Source organism: Puma concolor, chromosome A1 (assembly GCF_028749965.1).
Source record: "Puma concolor isolate L17-30 chromosome A1, mPumCon1.1.hap2, whole genome shotgun sequence".
Classification (NCBI taxonomy): Eukaryota; Metazoa; Chordata; class Mammalia; order Carnivora; family Felidae; genus Puma; species Puma concolor.
Genome location: NC_141667.1, coordinates 81,944,634 through 81,961,200, shown reverse-complemented (window position 1 = coordinate 81,961,200; position 16,567 = coordinate 81,944,634). Strand labels below are relative to the sequence as shown.

The 16,567-nt window shown below is 39.5% G+C and overlaps 1 protein-coding gene across 19 annotated transcripts in view; it reads left to right on the top strand.

Moving 5' to 3' along the window:
- Nucleotides 1–16,567, top strand: part of CAST (calpastatin) — a 110,445-nt gene that overhangs the window by 45,340 nt on the left and 48,538 nt on the right. For all 19 annotated transcript variants that reach the window (XM_086694532.1, XM_086694481.1, XM_086694575.1 and 16 more), the window contains one exon: nt 13,226–13,285. In XM_086694532.1, the coding sequence (XP_086550658.1) occupies nt 13,226–13,285 (60 nt within the window). The remainder of the gene's footprint in view (nt 1–13,225; nt 13,286–16,567) is intronic.

Below are 16,567 nucleotides of genomic sequence, written 5' to 3'. Positions count from 1 at the left end.
GCCATCTTGTTTTAAGCTATCTAAAAAGCAGTGATTTTCAATGTCAAGGAGGTTCAGAATCACCTGAATCACAGCTTTTCAGTGTACAATCTCTACTCCCTCTTCTTCCTGCCCTTTCCCTTTCATAAGTTTCTGGGTGTTCATTGACTCCCTCTGTCCATACTGTCTTTGAGCGACCTTTCCTGGGCCAAGAACCAGTGACCTAAGGTGTTAAAGCTTGGCCAGTTAGGGGCGCCTGGGTGGCGCAGTCGGTTAAGCGTCCGACTTCAGCCAGGTCACGATCTCGCGGTCCGGGAGTTCGAGCCCCGCGTCGGGCTCTGGGCTGATGGCTCGGAGCCTGGAGCCTGTTTCCGATTCTGTGTCTCCCTCTCTCTCTGCCCCTCCCCCGTTCATGCTCTGTCTCTCTCTGTCCCAAAAATAAATAAAAAACGTTGAAAAAAAAAAATTAAAAAAAAAAAAAAAAAAAAGCTTGGCCAGTTATATTGCCCAGTGGTTTTACATAACATTGATTGTCAACAAACATGCACATTTCTGGTACAAAATGTTTAAATAATTATGACTTCTGGTATATTTTGCATAAAGTTTCAGTGGTTTGAATTACTGATCCTTTCTTCCCTGGCAGTATTATAAAACTAAATTATTTTCCATAGTCTAGTTTACTCTAACCTTGAGTTTTAAACAATCGAGTAATTAATCATTGTTTGGGATTTTAGCCAAAAAGTGTCTACATCACTAAGAAACGATGTACCCTCGTGCTCAATATTCATAGATCAAAAAGGAAAGATTACCTTCTTTTGGCCATTCAGTTTGAGCCTTCCCTTTCTCTCAAGAATCTTTTGATGATTGCAGTGATTGGTGCTGAATTATTCTCAAATAATGTTCTTGTGGTGAGACAGGATTCCAAGTCTTAGAAATTAAAATTGTTTCCTTCTCTAGTCCTTCTGACAATCATATTCTTACACCCCTTCAAATATTTCCAAACATTGAATGTGATGAACAGTGATGTACTTATTTGCAACTAAAATATTTGCATAATACCCCAGGTGATTTCCAATTGAACTGGTGGTAAAGCACATCTTCTCTGTGTATGTATAACTACATTCTCTACAGTTTTCTATGAGCCAGTGAACTGAAAGTTTGTTTGCCATTCAAAATGGAGAGACAGTCAATAGGAAATAAAAGCTTAACAAAGAACATTCAAGCTAGTGCTGATAACCTGAAAATAATTCTAGAATGCTCTGGGGGAGGGGTTAGGTCCGGTAGCATGTATGTAGTTTGGGGAAGCTTTCTAGGATCTAGATATTTAAAAATAAAGGGGAAGAGAAAGGAACCACCCATTGATTAATTTATTGAACAACTACTTTGCTAAGTGATTTACATAGGGTTTCATTTAATCATCTTAATTAAGAGTTGCATATTTTGTGGGGCACCTGGCTGGCTCAGTCGGAAGACCACGTGACTCTTGATTTCAGGGTTATGAGTTCAGGCCCCACATTGATTGCAGAGATTACTAAAAAACAGTTTAAATAACAGAGAGGAATGTGTATCTAAATACAAAGAAGCACTAGAAATCAATATTGTGTTCTTTATTATGCTCCATATCTTAATATAGTTGAAATTCTCTGATGGATGAGGTTTCCTGTTTGTGTGAAAGAGTATTGTACACTGACTGGAATTAGCAAATAATGGTTCTGTTGACAGAGTTTCTTGAGACTTTCTAATGGGCAGTAGAGAAGAGATAAATTAGCCATCTTCAAAAATGGTGAAAATTAAATTACAGGATTAAGTAGTACATAACTGAGAAGTCCCTTATGTAAGAAATATAGAACTTTTTACTTAGATAAGCTGCAGTGTTCATATTTTTACATCAGTTTCAAATGAAGCTTACTTTAAAATCTATTCTGCTATTCCGTTGATTTTTTTATGAACTTTTTTTTTAATTCAAGTTAGTTAATGTACAGTGTAGTCTTGTCTCCAGGAGTAGAACCCAGTGATTCATCTTTTACACATGACATCCAGTGCTCATCCCAAAAAGTGCCTTCCTTAACTCCCATCACCCACTTAACCTAACGCCCCCACCCCTCTCAGCAGCCCTTAGTTTGTTGTGTAAATTTAAAAGTCTCTAATGGTTTGCCCCCTCTCTGTTTTTATCTTATTTTTCTATCCCTTCCCCTATGTTAATCTGTTGAGTTTCTCAAATTCCACATATGAGTGAAATCATATGATATTTGTCTTCCTCTGACTTACTTTGCTTAGCATAATACTCTCTAGTTCCATCCACGTTGTCGCAAATAGCAAGATTTCATTATTTTTCATTTCTGAGTAATATCCCATTGTATATATATACACCACATCTTCTTTTTTTTTATTTTTATTTTTTTTTTTTCAACGTTTATTTATTTTTGGGACAGAGAGAGACAGAGCATGAACGGGGGAGGGGCAGAGAGAGAGGGAGACACAGAACCGGAAACAGGCTCCAGGCTCTGAGCCATCAGCCCAGAGCCTGACGCGGGGCTCGAACTCACAGACCGAGAGATCGTGACCTGGCTGAAGTCGGACGCTTAACCGACTGCGCCACCCCGGCGCCCCTACACCACATCTTCTTTATCTATTCATCAGTTGATGGACATTTGGGCTCTTTCCATAATTTGGCTACTGTTGAAAGTGCTGCTGTAAACATTGGGGTACATGTGCCCTCTTTGAATCAGCATTTTTGTATACTTTGGATAAATTTCTAGTAGTGCAATTGCTGGGTCATAGGGTAGTTCTATTTTTAACTTTTTGAGGAACCTCCACACTGTTTTCCAGCGCGGCTGCACCAGTTTGCATTCCCACCGACAGTACAAGAGGGTTCCCCTTTCTCCACATCCTTGCCAACATCTGAGTTGTTCATTTTAGCCACTCTGACAGGTGTGAAGTGGTGTCTCATTGTTGTTTTGATTTGTATTTCCCTGATGATGAGTGATGTTGAGCATTTTTTCATGTGTCTGGTAAGCCATCTGGATGTCTTCTTGGGAAAAGTGTTTATTCATGGCTTCTGTCCATTGATTTTTTTTTTTCTTCCTTAGGGGAAAGTGGGATGAAATGCAGTGAAATGCAGTTGTTATTTTTCCCATTTTACAGACAAGGAAACTGAGGTGAAGAGCAATTAAGGAATTTGCTCATTTCACACAACTGGTAGCAGAGCTAGAATTCATACTCAGGTGTCTGGCTACAGAGCCATTATCCTAACCACCAAACAACACTACCTCTTTAATATTTGAAAAGTTTAAAGTTGCTGTCAGACATTTGTGAAATTGTTTTGCTTGTATGGTTTCCAGAATGACATTTGATTTCATTTCACATTTTCATTTTGATTATTTGAAAATCAGCTTGGGCAAGGGAACCTTGTTATAATCCCTACTATTTAAGCCTTTTAATAAATGTTTATTTATTTTTGAGAGCGCGAGCATGAGTGCACCTGAGTGGGGAATGGCAGAGAGAGGTGGACAGACGATCGGGGCGGACTCTTCACTGACAGCAGAGAGCCGGAAGCAGGGTTTGAACTCAAGAACCATGAGATCATGACCTGAGCCGAAGTGCACACTTAACTGACTGAGCCTCTCAGATGCTCCTGTTATTTAAGCCTTCTAATTAAGAACATGCTTCACTGGGAAGCTGGATGGTCATGTGACAGGCCTGTATTTCAGTTCCCCCATGAGTGGTTTGGTCTCAGTATTTCTTCACAAACTTCCTCTCGTTTTCTGTTAGAGTCTATCATCCTTGTAGATACTGAGTTTTGTACTTGGTTTTGTAACACAGGGACTCACAAAAGTTCTCAAGTTCTCTCACTCTCCATTAGGTCCATGCCTAAGGAATGAATTTGAAAGCCCGATGGAAGCCAGGCTAAAAGGCCCTGAGACAGCTGTTCAGCAGAGCTCAGAATTGTTTTTTGTACAAATCATATCCTCACTAACCATATATGCATTAATGAGCTCATAATCTTTTAGGATTTGTACAAATCTGTGTTCCTGCTACCAAGATTCCTCTTCCTTGACTGATTGGAACTTAGATCTAAACAGGCTATACATTTGAATCCAAAGAAAATACAATAATGTAAAATAATATTACTCTTTTTATCCTAAGGCAAATAACATTTGTGTGTAACTTCTCCAAGCAGTGGTCACCACAGAACTGCTCTACCATTGTGAGAGTGAAGAAAGAGAAACTTTTGAGGCTGCTGGTGTTCATAAAATTTTTAAAAATCACTGATTTGAATTCCTTACTATGTGCCAGGCACTGAGCCAAGCACTTTATAAACATGCCATCATTTAATCCTCACTGTTTTTATACCCATTTAAACAAATTAAAAGTTGAGCAGCTTGCTTGAATTTACACAGCTGGAATTAGACCCCAGGTCTATGGGACTCCAGGGGCTAACCACCAGTATTTCCCATTTGCACATCTGTCATTGGGTATATTACTCAATAAGTTTCACATCATTGTAGCTAGAATATCAGAGTTGCTGAACTATAGAACATTCAAGCCTGACATTTTACTGATGAGGAAACTGTGTTCCAGGGAGGCTAAGGCTCAGGGTCACACGGCTTGTCAAGGGCAGTTAGTCTGAACCCAAATTCAGGAAAAAATGCTGCCTTTTCTACTCTTTGATGACTAAACTAGGCTGTGTGGCATGCCCATTTCCTTTGCCCACAAAATAATTATCACTCCAGAAAAAAAGAAAACAAAAAACAAGGGAAAGTTGGAGTTTGCAAAAACAGTGAAAGTTGCTTTGGACCAGGAGTTCAACTTCATACCTTTTGTGGATTATTTTTGAGTGTTTGGGGTGATCCAGTGTCAATGCTTATAGTCAGATGCTTCCGGGGTGTGGCCAAAACTTCTATAAACTCTGGTGTGGATTTAGCTCACAGATCAGCTGTGGCTATTGTCCTGGCTGCCAGGCAACGTTTGGCTGTTTATTTTGAGATCTACCCACATGTTGCATCAGAGGCCAAAACTTCATGAGGCTCTTCACTTCCCAGAGCAAGAAGTGCTCAGGCTTCTATTTTTATCTTAAATCTGTGTGTCCATTTTAATATATTTCGTGAATGTGCTGTGTACTCAGTTGAGATGGAATCATTTCATTTTCCCCAGATAGTGTTCACATTGCCTCGTTTCTCAGTACTCTACTTCATCTAGCCTATTACATTCTGGACTGAATAGCTCTTCCCACCTCTGAGTCTTGCTCAAGCTGTTTTACTCATTTGGAATGACTGTGCTGGCTCAGCCCCCATCTCCATTTTGTTGTTGTTGTTGTTGTTGTTGTTGTTGTTGTTGTTGTTGTTGTTGAAAATTTAAATACAGTATTTTAATTTTTGAAGAAAGAGTCCACTTATTATTGCAAAGTTGATTGGCATTACTATTATATTTGTGCTCAAATCCAAGCCCTGCCACTTAACTGTGTAATCTTAGGTAAGTTACCTAACTTCTCTGAGCCTTAGTTTTCTCATTTATAAAATGGGGATAATAATGGTTACTTCCTAGGATTTTATGAAAATATACTGAAATCAGATACACAAGCACCTGTCACAGTTCCTGGCACATTTCCTAACACATGGAAGATTCTGTGGTCCCCACCTGGCTGGTTGATCACACTACAATAAATAATAGTTTCAATCTCTTGTGTGAAGCCTTTCCTAACCGTCTTCCAAACGCACATCTCAGAAATAGTCTCCCTCTTCTGATCTCTTGTTACATCATGTTGTACTTAAGATCCTATCACAATGGATCTTATCTTGTATTGCATAAATGCTGGAGTATAAGTTAGTGTCATAAGGAGATCTGCATGTTCTTGCCCAAAGAGAAGTCTCTACTTCATTCATAGATAATCCATTGTTTGTGTTTCGTTGGATTCATGTTTTGTGTCCTGATTAAACACTATTGTTAGGTGACTGTTTTGAAGTCCTCCTTAAAAGCACCATTATTATGCTAAATAATTAAAGACTTTGCAAGAATGTGTGTCATGATATGACAGCACGGCAAACAATAGACTAATTTAAACCTCTGAATATTCATTTCCTGAAGTGAATAATGTGTCATTACAGAAAGAAAAATGTAAACCTGGGTCCATAAATGAGACTTCTGAAGAATATCAGTGCTTTCCTTAAAAAGCTCCTCTTCAGCTGCCTTTTGTTTGTTCCAGGTGTTTTACAGGAAGCAGCTCAGGGTTTTGTGTGTTTATGTGCTTTTTAAAGTCTTACAACTCCTGGTTGAAGACATTGGTGCTAGAAATGACTAGATATTTAAATTTTGTTTTCTCTAACCAGTTTTCTGACTTGTGCTTTGAATAAAATTTCTGATTGAGTAAAAACTTATGTAATATTGCATTTGAGCCATCAGATAATACTCTTGTGTCTGTTCATGCACAAATTCATAATTTAACAAATACTTGTTAGGCAACTATTGTTGCCAGGCTCTGGGGATGTGCAGCAACTGAGACAGGCATGGCCCCTGACCTTGTGGAGTTCAAGTTCAGGTCTGTCTTATAAGTTTTGTGAGGAAAGAACTTGTTTATAAGAAATCCATGATTTTCTTTCTTCCGTTATTTGAAATGTGTTATTAAATAATCTTATTGTGGTTCGGTAACAAATGATTTGGTTTTCTCTTGTGCATCTAACAGAACTAGTATTAAAAGTTAAAAATCGGTTACTTATTTAATTTAGAAAATGCTTAATATTTGTTTTGTGTTTTACCCAAATTGCCCTAATATTTGGTATCTAACTTGACCCTCACAATTACTCTGTAGGGTGCATGGTGTTCCAGTTGTGGGAAGCTAGATGCTTAGCAGGTTTAATGTGCTTGTTTGTGGAGTCATGGCCACTGAGAAGCCAACGGACTGAAACTTAATTTTTCTAATTTATTATGTTCTTGATTCAAGCTTAAAAACAAGAGGTATTAAAACTGTGTGTGTTAGAATGAAACTTTAATGGCTAATTAGAAGATGGAAACAAAGATTGGAATCAACAGTTATTTTTTATATTTTGTCTGATACCATATACTTAGCACTATGGTAGACACTGTGGGGAGCAGAAATGATCAATTTATAGCTTCATTGATAAGACGTGACATACACTTAGAAACGAGCTCAGTAACCCTCTAACACAGCATGTGATGGAGTGTCCAAGTGAGAAGTACAAACGGATATAGGGGTTGAGGAGATAGTATGAGCTAAAGCTGATTCAGGTGTTGTACCTTGGGCTAAATCTTCAAGGATAGGGGCCTGAGCAGGGAAAAGTCTTCCTAGGCATCTGGGAATCTCATCTTGCTCTTCCCGGAGGAGGAAAGGAGCATGATGGTGATGATGGTGATAATACTAACTAGCGTTTGCCCATTGCTTACCACTTGGCCAAAGCAATGTTGTAACTAGTTCATATACATTAACTCACTTATTACTAACCTGAATGGAGTGAATATTGGTACCGTTGCCATTTCACAGATGAGGACACTGAGGCACAGTAACTTGTTTGAGGTTGCACATGAAATCAATGCCAGCTGAAATTCCACCGGACATTCTTGAGCCCAGAGCCCCCTCTTACACTCTTAGTCACTGAATTATGCTGCCTGCTGAGGTGCCTGTGAGACAGGAAAGACACCATTCTTGATGGAGGGCAGATGTGGATGGAGTCATGGTGAGAGAAATAGTGGAATAAGTAGGTTAGGCCGAATGGAGAGTCTAAAGTTTAGGCAGAAGACATTAGACTTTATCTAGGACACAGTGGCAAACCATTGAGAGTTTATGATTTCATCACAATGAGAACACGGTACACTTTTTTTTTTTTTTCTTCCAGGTAAACTAGGGAGCCATAGACAAAGAATTGGGAGCTAGAGAATGGGGTAGAACAGAGGGTGGGAGAACAAGGTATGGAGCTATTAGAAGGGCCATGATGTAATCCAGGTGTGGGAGGTACATGATTAGACTGGGAGTGTGGGTGGAAATAGAAATGACAAGGACTGGAACCAGCACTGGGCCTGAACCCAGGTGATTCAGGGCCAAATGAGTTCCCTGTATTACATCATTTGGCACTTACAGCAACTCCACAGGCAGGTGGTATTACTACCATTTCTAAGGCTGTGGGAATGGGGATTACAGGAGGTTAATGTGGATTAGTAAGTGCTGGAACAGGGAGCTGAGCCTTCATCTGTCTCAGTGTCCTCATTTTAAGGTAAAATAAGATAGTTGGGTGATAAAGTAGGGTTGCTGAAAAGGTATAGAGAATTGTTCACGTAATAAATGGTAAAGTCAAGGGAGAAATCAGCATTCCAAGGGAGCAACAATGTAAGAGAGAAGGCAGAGGGCTTGTGACTGAAGATGAAAACAAAGAGAAGAGTGGAGCAAGTGGAAGAGGCTTCCAGAAGGAAACATTATAGTGGGGATGAGAGACTGTGGAATTGCTCTGGCAGAGCAGCCATGAAGGAGAGGATGGTCAGGGATTCAGACTGGATCTGCAGGTGTGTCAGCAGGTAGAAGAGGTGTGTGCATATGTATGGCATGTGTTCTAGTAACTCCACAGCAGAGGCAGGTAGATGTGGGAAGGGGGATTCTTGCCAGGGAGGGGTGGGGACAGGAAGATGGGTCAAGTTCAGGAGCACCTGTTGACTCATCTGCTGGCCTGCTGTCTGCCAGCCGGGCTGGGGAGAGAGTAAGGTGAGGCCAGATGACCTGAGGGGAACTGGGGAGGCCAGCTAGCAGCACCTGCCAAGAACTATAAGTCTTCAGGCACCCCCAAGCAAGGGAGGGGACTCTGTTTTGTAATAGAGAACTAAGGAGCTGAGGAAGTAATATTTTTCATCAGCCAGATTTAATGGCAGCAGAACAGATGAGCAAATCCTCTAGGACCTCACCTTCCTAAGGGAGCCCTTAACTTGCCCAGTACCAGCCATTCAGCAGGGTCTGGGTGAGCTCACAATGCTTGGCAGTCACTCAGGCGCCACACGATGGTTGAGGTTGGTACTTACCAGAAACCCTGCAGAATCCAGGAAAAGGTATGGCCAGAAACCTGCCATGATTAAGAGTGGGGTCAGCAGGTGCGTGCACCCAACAGACAGCTCTTACAAAGAGACCCCATCTAGTGGAGGAGACCATTCCTGAGGCAGTTATGTGGTTACCTGATTATATAAAGTTCTGGAAGTAGACAAGGAAGATGCCCATCAGGACTGCTCATGGTGGTTGTAATGCTGGAGGTTATAATGCTGGGGCTGAGAGCTAGTGAGATGCACCTGAAAGGAAGGGCCTGTAGGGTTTGGATATTTTAGGAAGAGAAGCATGCCAGCCAGTAGCATTTGTGTGAATAAAACATAAAGGGAGCATTGAGTGAGGTGTGCACTGAGGAAGGAAGGGATAGGCTGGCTGCCTGAAGCTGCTTTTCTGCTTTGGGAGATGGGGAGGGATTGGAGCATGGAGGTCTTTGAAGGCAAGAGAATGGATTTCAGTGTGAGGTAGTGGGCAACAGGAGTCACCACTGATTTACTTCGGATGGAAACTTAGAGGTGAGAATGCTATGTAGGAAGATTAATCTGTCCAGAGTGGGTAAGAGAGCTGAAAATCTGGACTCTGGGAGACCTTTGCAAAATATATGTGAAAAAGGAAAGTTTCTATTATCCAAGGGTCTTAAAAGCATACCATCTACCCTTCCTATCTGTAATTGTTTACTGCAGTAAACTTCCAAATTTATTACTGTAGCAAGTAACCGATGTGAAGAGATTTTGTTGAATAATGCTAGAAAACACCTGCCATATTGATTAAGTACAGAATTAATTTTTTTTTCCAGGTTGCATTTACTCTTAACCAGCGTTGGTTTGTTTTAATGCAACTTGATGATACAGCAAGATTATCTGAGGCGGGTCTGAAGCTGATGTAGAACTCAAACATTTGTTTTACCACATAGCATTCTTTTCCTGCCTCCGTTAGAGCACTTCAGTTGTAACAAAAACCTGCTGTCTGTCTTTCTGGACTCTAGACTCTGAAGGCTGAGATGGTGTCTTCCTCATTGTATGTACTCAGCCCCTAGCTCATTCCTTTTCAAATAGCAATTGTTGAATGGGTAGATGGAGAATGATTATAAAAAGATAGTTTTTCTCTGTTCTTTGTTACTCTGATTTATTCTTTAAGTTTATAAATGACCACTAATACTCTGGATGTAAAGAGATTTGTGTCAGTCATTTGGGATGGAGAGTATTGTAGTCGCTATACTTTACTCTGACTGACAGCACTGATCCCACAGTGATATTTTGGTATGTATGAGTGCTGATGATTGTGCTTTTTTTTAAGCTTATTTATTTATTTTGAAAGAGAGAGGGAGGGGGAGAGAGAGAGAGAATCCCAAGCAGGCTCTGCACTGAGCCTAGTGTGGGGCTGGAACCCACGAACTGTGAGATCATGACCTGAGCTGAAACTGAGAATTGAACACTTAACTGACTATGCCCCTAATGGTTGTGCTTTAAAATTGGCTGTCCCTAGATGTTAACAGAACTGTGCTGTGGTAGTCCTGCAGCAGAAAGTCACTGGCTTAGAAGTCAGGTGGCCTAGGTCCCAACCCTGGCACACACAGCTCAAAGGGCCCCTCTAGCCACCACCCCCCCAACAATCCCCACCTTTGCCTGGGTGATGCCCCTTATATTTTAATGACGATGTCACTTCCTTAGCATCACCTGTCCTGACCATCTTCTGAACTAATTCTGGTTGCCAAGTCTATGTTTTTATGGGAACCTGTGATTTTCCTTTATAGCACTTATCACAAGTAATTATTGCAGTGATTATTCTATTAATGTCCTGTCTGATGAGGCTGAAAGTTCTGCAGTGACAGGAACATGTCTAGCAATTGCACCACCGTGTTCCTCTCTCCTGACAGAGTACCTGGCACAAACTTACTCTGGGTAAATACACATGGAGCCAGTGAACTGGGGTAGATTTGACAAGGCACTTACCCTCTGTGAGATATCTTTTTCTTCACCTGTTTAAAACCACATATTAAGGTTTATCTTTAAAGTTCTTCAAGTCAGAGCTTTATGGATAAACTCTTCAATAACAATCAGTTATTCACATACATGATCAGAAATTTAAATGGTACAGAATTAAAATGAAACTGTATTCAATCCCTCACCAGAGATAACAAATATTAAAAGTTCATTGTTTTCACAAATAGAAGAAAATAAAACAAACCAGTTTTCACTGGAGTTGAATGGATTCACAGTGGGGTGGGATTATTTTCCTTATTTTCTGATCCCATGAAGTAGCTGTCCTATTTCACTTTCAAAATGTTTAGTGCCTTTGTGATGGGATAGAACTTTCATGGAGGGATCTGTGCTGAGAACAGGTGTGGCCAAGGCCTTCAGTTAAATTCCTGTGATAACCTGCTCCATGCATATTTATAGCTATCCATGTAGATTTTACTGTTCTGGGGGGGAGGGGGGTTGAAAGTCTTCTTTATAGGATTTGAGGATCACATCCAGCTATTGCTTAATAAAGGAGTAAGGCAGATTGGATATTCCAAGGTTGTGTGATTTCAGGAACGTTTTAATAAACATAGAGGTTTAGAAATAATGTTTACCTAAGGATTTGCAGCTTAAAAAGCACTTTCATGTAGAGTGTTTGGTCTTTGATTTTATATGATTGAGGGAAATCATTGAAGGAATGGGGTGTGGCAAATGGATACATTAATTCTCACAGATTAAAAAAATCTCAAGGAAAAATGAATATTTATGTATTTGTCCTTTAATTTGATGGGAAAATCTACCTTGGTACATTTTCTAGCTCTTTATCCCAAAGAGAATGTGAGAGACACTACTCCACGCCTGCTACAGTGACCAAGTGTGATATATTTTGGGGTGAGGGAGTGCCTTATTGGTGCCTAATAGTGCTCAGGAATAAAGTTCATATAGTTTGTTTGAAAAATCAGTACACTAAAACTTTGGGCTTTTATCTGAAAATTGTGGTAATTTACTATTAGCACCAACATACTCTACAGTAAGTGAGGTCTGTGGGGAAGGTGATTTTGTTCACGGTCCATGGGTTATAGTAGGTTCATACAGTCACCTTGAGTGGTAGTGTGTGGGGGTGGCGAGAGTGAAGAAACCAACAAGCATGGGCTCCTCCTGCCCTGGGACTTAGCCTCAGAAATGGCTCAGAGCCAGACATCAGAGACAGGCTCTGGGTATTCTTGGCAGGGCAGCAGCTGTTTACTGACAGCCTGTTACTTAAGAAGTAAGTTACTTAAGAAGTGCCAGATGGAATCCCTAAGCTTTAAAACCTAACAGACTCAAATGTTATGGAGGTTTAAATGAGCCTAGGTTGGAATTCCCAAATAAACTAGGGTTGATTTAATATTCACCGGGGTAATGCAAGTTAAGTACTATCATAATAGTACCATGCAAGTATCCATATGCACTCCCCGCTACTTGGGTGATTAGATTGCAGGGACTAATTCCACCATCCCCTTGCATCCCTAGGAATGGTGTATCTTGAAACTTCAATTATCATCATCACCTCTTGCCCTGCAGGGAGGAGCCTGGATGAGACAAATAATACAGCAGTATTACCTTTGCAATACCATTCCCACCTTCTCTTGCTTATGTGACACTGAAAGGACAATTCTGATCTTCCTGAGTCTTTTCTAGTGCTACATCCTGCTCTTTCTGTCTTTTATAATATCTTGGGACTAATGCATTAGTAATTTAATAAGCACCTACAATATGCCAGACATTTAGTTATCTCAAATACCTAAAACCCTGCAAAAGAGCCAACATTGACCTCATTTTATATACCTAGGAAACTAAGACTGCTAGTAATTGGCAGAGCTCACATTTGAACAAAATTCTGTCAAGTTTTAAAGTCTGTGTTCTTCCTAAAAATAAGGCAGACAATAATTAAAATATTTACTGAGCACTTATGCACCAGGTAGTAATAAACTTATAGTTATCTACTAAAGAAAAATTGAGAAAGAGGAAACTAAAAATCAGAAAATTGCCCAAGATTATTTAGTAAGTAGTACACCCCAAATTTGCACCCATTTGATCTGGTTGTAAAGGCTTTGCCCACTGAGCAAGACCACCTACTGGACTTTTGTGGGAGTTGTACTCTAGAAGAGGTAAAACCAAGGTAGAGTTAAGAACAAGTATGGTTAAGAGGAATTGAAAGACAAAGTGTTTGTAGGTTAACCAGAATCAGACTTTCTCTTTCTTTACTTTCTAGGTGTCAGCTTCTTCTGCTTCCACCAGCAAGTCTTCCAGTATGAATCCCACAGACACCAAGGTATGAATAGTCTTTAAGGGTGTACTTGGGTGAATGCCTTTAAGTGATTATTTTATAAAGCAAAACAAATGTAGACTGACAAACGTGTTATATGTCCTAACAAGCTTAAGTTATGGAAGTAAACATTTTCTTCCTAATTTATAGAGATCTTTGGAAACCCACCTTTCCTTTTAATATTTACCTCAAGTATCATCTGTGCTCTTCTACATTGTTTTAGAATATCTAGACAAGAGAGGTAATCCAGAGATTTTTTGTTGTTGTTCTAGGCTTGATGGAGTTTTTAAATGATAAAATGATCTAAGTACATTTTTCTGGATATAGTGAAGAATATGAATGCTTCTTATTAAAATAATAATATTCTTATTTTATAATATTCTAGCCATTTAAAACTCAATGTACAGGGGCGCCTGGGTGGCTCAGTTGGTTAAGCATCCAACTTCAGCTCAGGTCATGATCATGGTTAGGGAGCTCAAGCCCTACGTTGGGCTCTGTGCTGAGAGCTCAGAACCTGGAGCCTGCTTTGGATTCTGTGTCTCCATTTCTCTCTCTTCCTCCCCCACTCATACTCTGTCTCTCTCTCAAAAATAAATAAACATTGAAAAAATTAAAAATAAATAAATAAAACTTAGTGTACAAATGAGAAAATTTATACTAAGTGAACATGAAACAAGTGACATAATACTGGTTACTTTAGATACTTTCTTAAGTTTGTGAAATTTTAGTCCTATGGGACAACATCTTATTGATAAAACTTTGAGCTCTATTTGGGATTTATTCTAATAATTATTTCTGGGAATTTCAGTAGAAAAAGAATGCTGTACAGTGGAGTTATCACATAGAGTAAGCCTAGTTCTGAAGAGTTGGCTAAAGCTGCCTTAACCCTCTCCCTTAGTTACCATATCTCAAGCTGTGTTTCTTGGACAATTGGGGTGGAGAATTAAAGCGGGCACATTTTCAAGAAGATCTTAACTAATTTTTATGAGCCAGTATCCTTTAGTGCCCTTAAAAGCTAACCCAGCTCCATTATTATTAAGTTGCTCTTGTTTAAAATCACTGACATGTTTTTTGCTTTCTGTCTTCCATGTTACTTTGCTATCCCAGTAGGATCCTATACCAAAACTTAGTACTGGCACTGTAATTTAGTGCTGTTGGGAGATCCTGTAGTGTCTTGTTGAGCTGTTTGTTTGTTTGTTTTAAATATTTATTTTAGGGGCGCCTGGGTGGCGCAGTAGGTTAAGCGTCCGACTTCAGCCAGGTCACGATCTCGCGGTCCGTGAGTTCGAGCCCCGTGTCGGGCTCTGGGGTGATGGCTCAGAGCCTGGAGCCTGTTTCCGATTCTGTGTCTCCCTCTCTCTCTGCCCCTCGCCCGTTCATGCTCTGTCTCTCTCTGTCCCAAAAATAAGTAAACGTTGAAAAAAAAAAATTAAAAAAAAAAAAAAGTAAATATTTATTTTAAATATTTAGATTTTAAGTATTTAAAATGTTTAAATATTTAATTCAAATATTGTTGAGAGATAGCATGCAAGCAGGGGAGGGGCAGAGAGGAAGACGGAGAATCTAAGCAGGCTGCAGGATTCAAGCTGTCATTGTAGAGTCTTATGTGGGGCTCAAACTCATGAACCGTGAGATCATGACCTGAGTTGAAGTTTCATGCTTAACCAACTAAGCCTCCCAGGTGCTCCTCATGTTCAGCTATTTTTGAAGGACATTGTAAGTATCTTGAAGTATACTATTCAAATCTCTAATAAATGTCATCTAGCATTTCTTTTAACTTAAAAAATTTTAATCTAAAATTGTTTTTATTTAGTATTTTACATGAATTTTTAAATTGTTTTCAAAATATACATTACCTGATCTATTCATCTATTAGTTGTCACTATTTACGAAGACCAAGCTTAATCTTAGAATATTAAAAAAACTTACCTCAGACTACCGGAGAAGCATCAACCAATAACAAATTATCATTGAGTTCAGAGTCCATGAAAAGTTAAAGAAAGGAGAGCCACAAATCTAGGATTTCTTTTTTATTATTTTGGTTCTCATTTGACCCATTGCCTGACTCTAATCCATTGCCCCTGACTTTCGTTTCGAGGACCATTGCTTATTTCAAGTGTCCACAAACCCTTCAACCATTTGCTAAGGATTAATCACGAGAATTCCTGGAAGTCCTACAGAACTAGAGGAGGGGAGGAGAGAGAGGGGAAAGTAGGGAAAAAGTGGGAGAGACCAAAATAAGTGTCTTGGTGATGAAATATCACCAATGGCTGACTCAGGACCACTTTTGGCATCAACTCCCTTTCTTGGTGGATTTCAGTTACAATGTTTTTGTGATGTTTGTGTCATAACATTTATACTAGCCTTCTCTTGAAGATTTTTGTGAATGTGAACTTGAGTGTATTTTTTCAAATATTTTGAGCTTTTAGAAAAAAGATGTTAATTCAAGATAATACCTATACTGAATCCTGTGTTCCATACCTTTCAAATAAAAGTCCATATACCTCTGAAGAGGAAGGATATGTCTAGATCTAAGTTCTTTCTCTCTTGCCCCTGGTGCATTAGAATCAGTGGTCATACTGCTGTAGTTAAGATGGAAGGTCAGATTTCTAATCAGGATAAAATCCCTGAAAGACTATGTACCATGAACAATGGAACCAGATGGCCTGGTGTGGAATCTCATTTCATATCAGCCATGGTATTCAGAAACACATCTTTCTTTTGTTTCCTTATCTGTACAGTTTGGATAATAGTACATGTTTCACAAGCCTATGTAAGAAAATAAACATTAAGGGTATTAGTGCCTGTCCTACAGCAGATGCCCAGTAGGAGCTGTCTAACACTGGAGAGACAATGTTGTACAGTGTGGTGATTGAGAACACAAAACCCCAGCTCTACCATGGGTATCCTTGGGAAGTTATTTAACTTCTTTGTACCTAAATTTCTCATCCCTGAAGTGGAGATGATGATGATAGGATGATGATGATACCTCCCTCATAGAATTATTATGAGGACTGAATTGGCATATGTAAAGTTTGGAGCAGTCCTTGATACTAAGAGGTAATCAATAAGCATTAGTTATTATTGTTATCACTATTATGTTAAGCACCACCACCTTCACCAAAAATAAATTTGGGAAATGTATTAGCAACTACTAATAAAAATATTCCATTATAAACTACTTACATGTGTGAGCATAAATTCTTAATTGTTTTGTAGAGTTCTTCCTTGCAACATCTTGATTGACAAATTACAAAGTAGAAGCTGTTCATAGATCTAAACCACTAC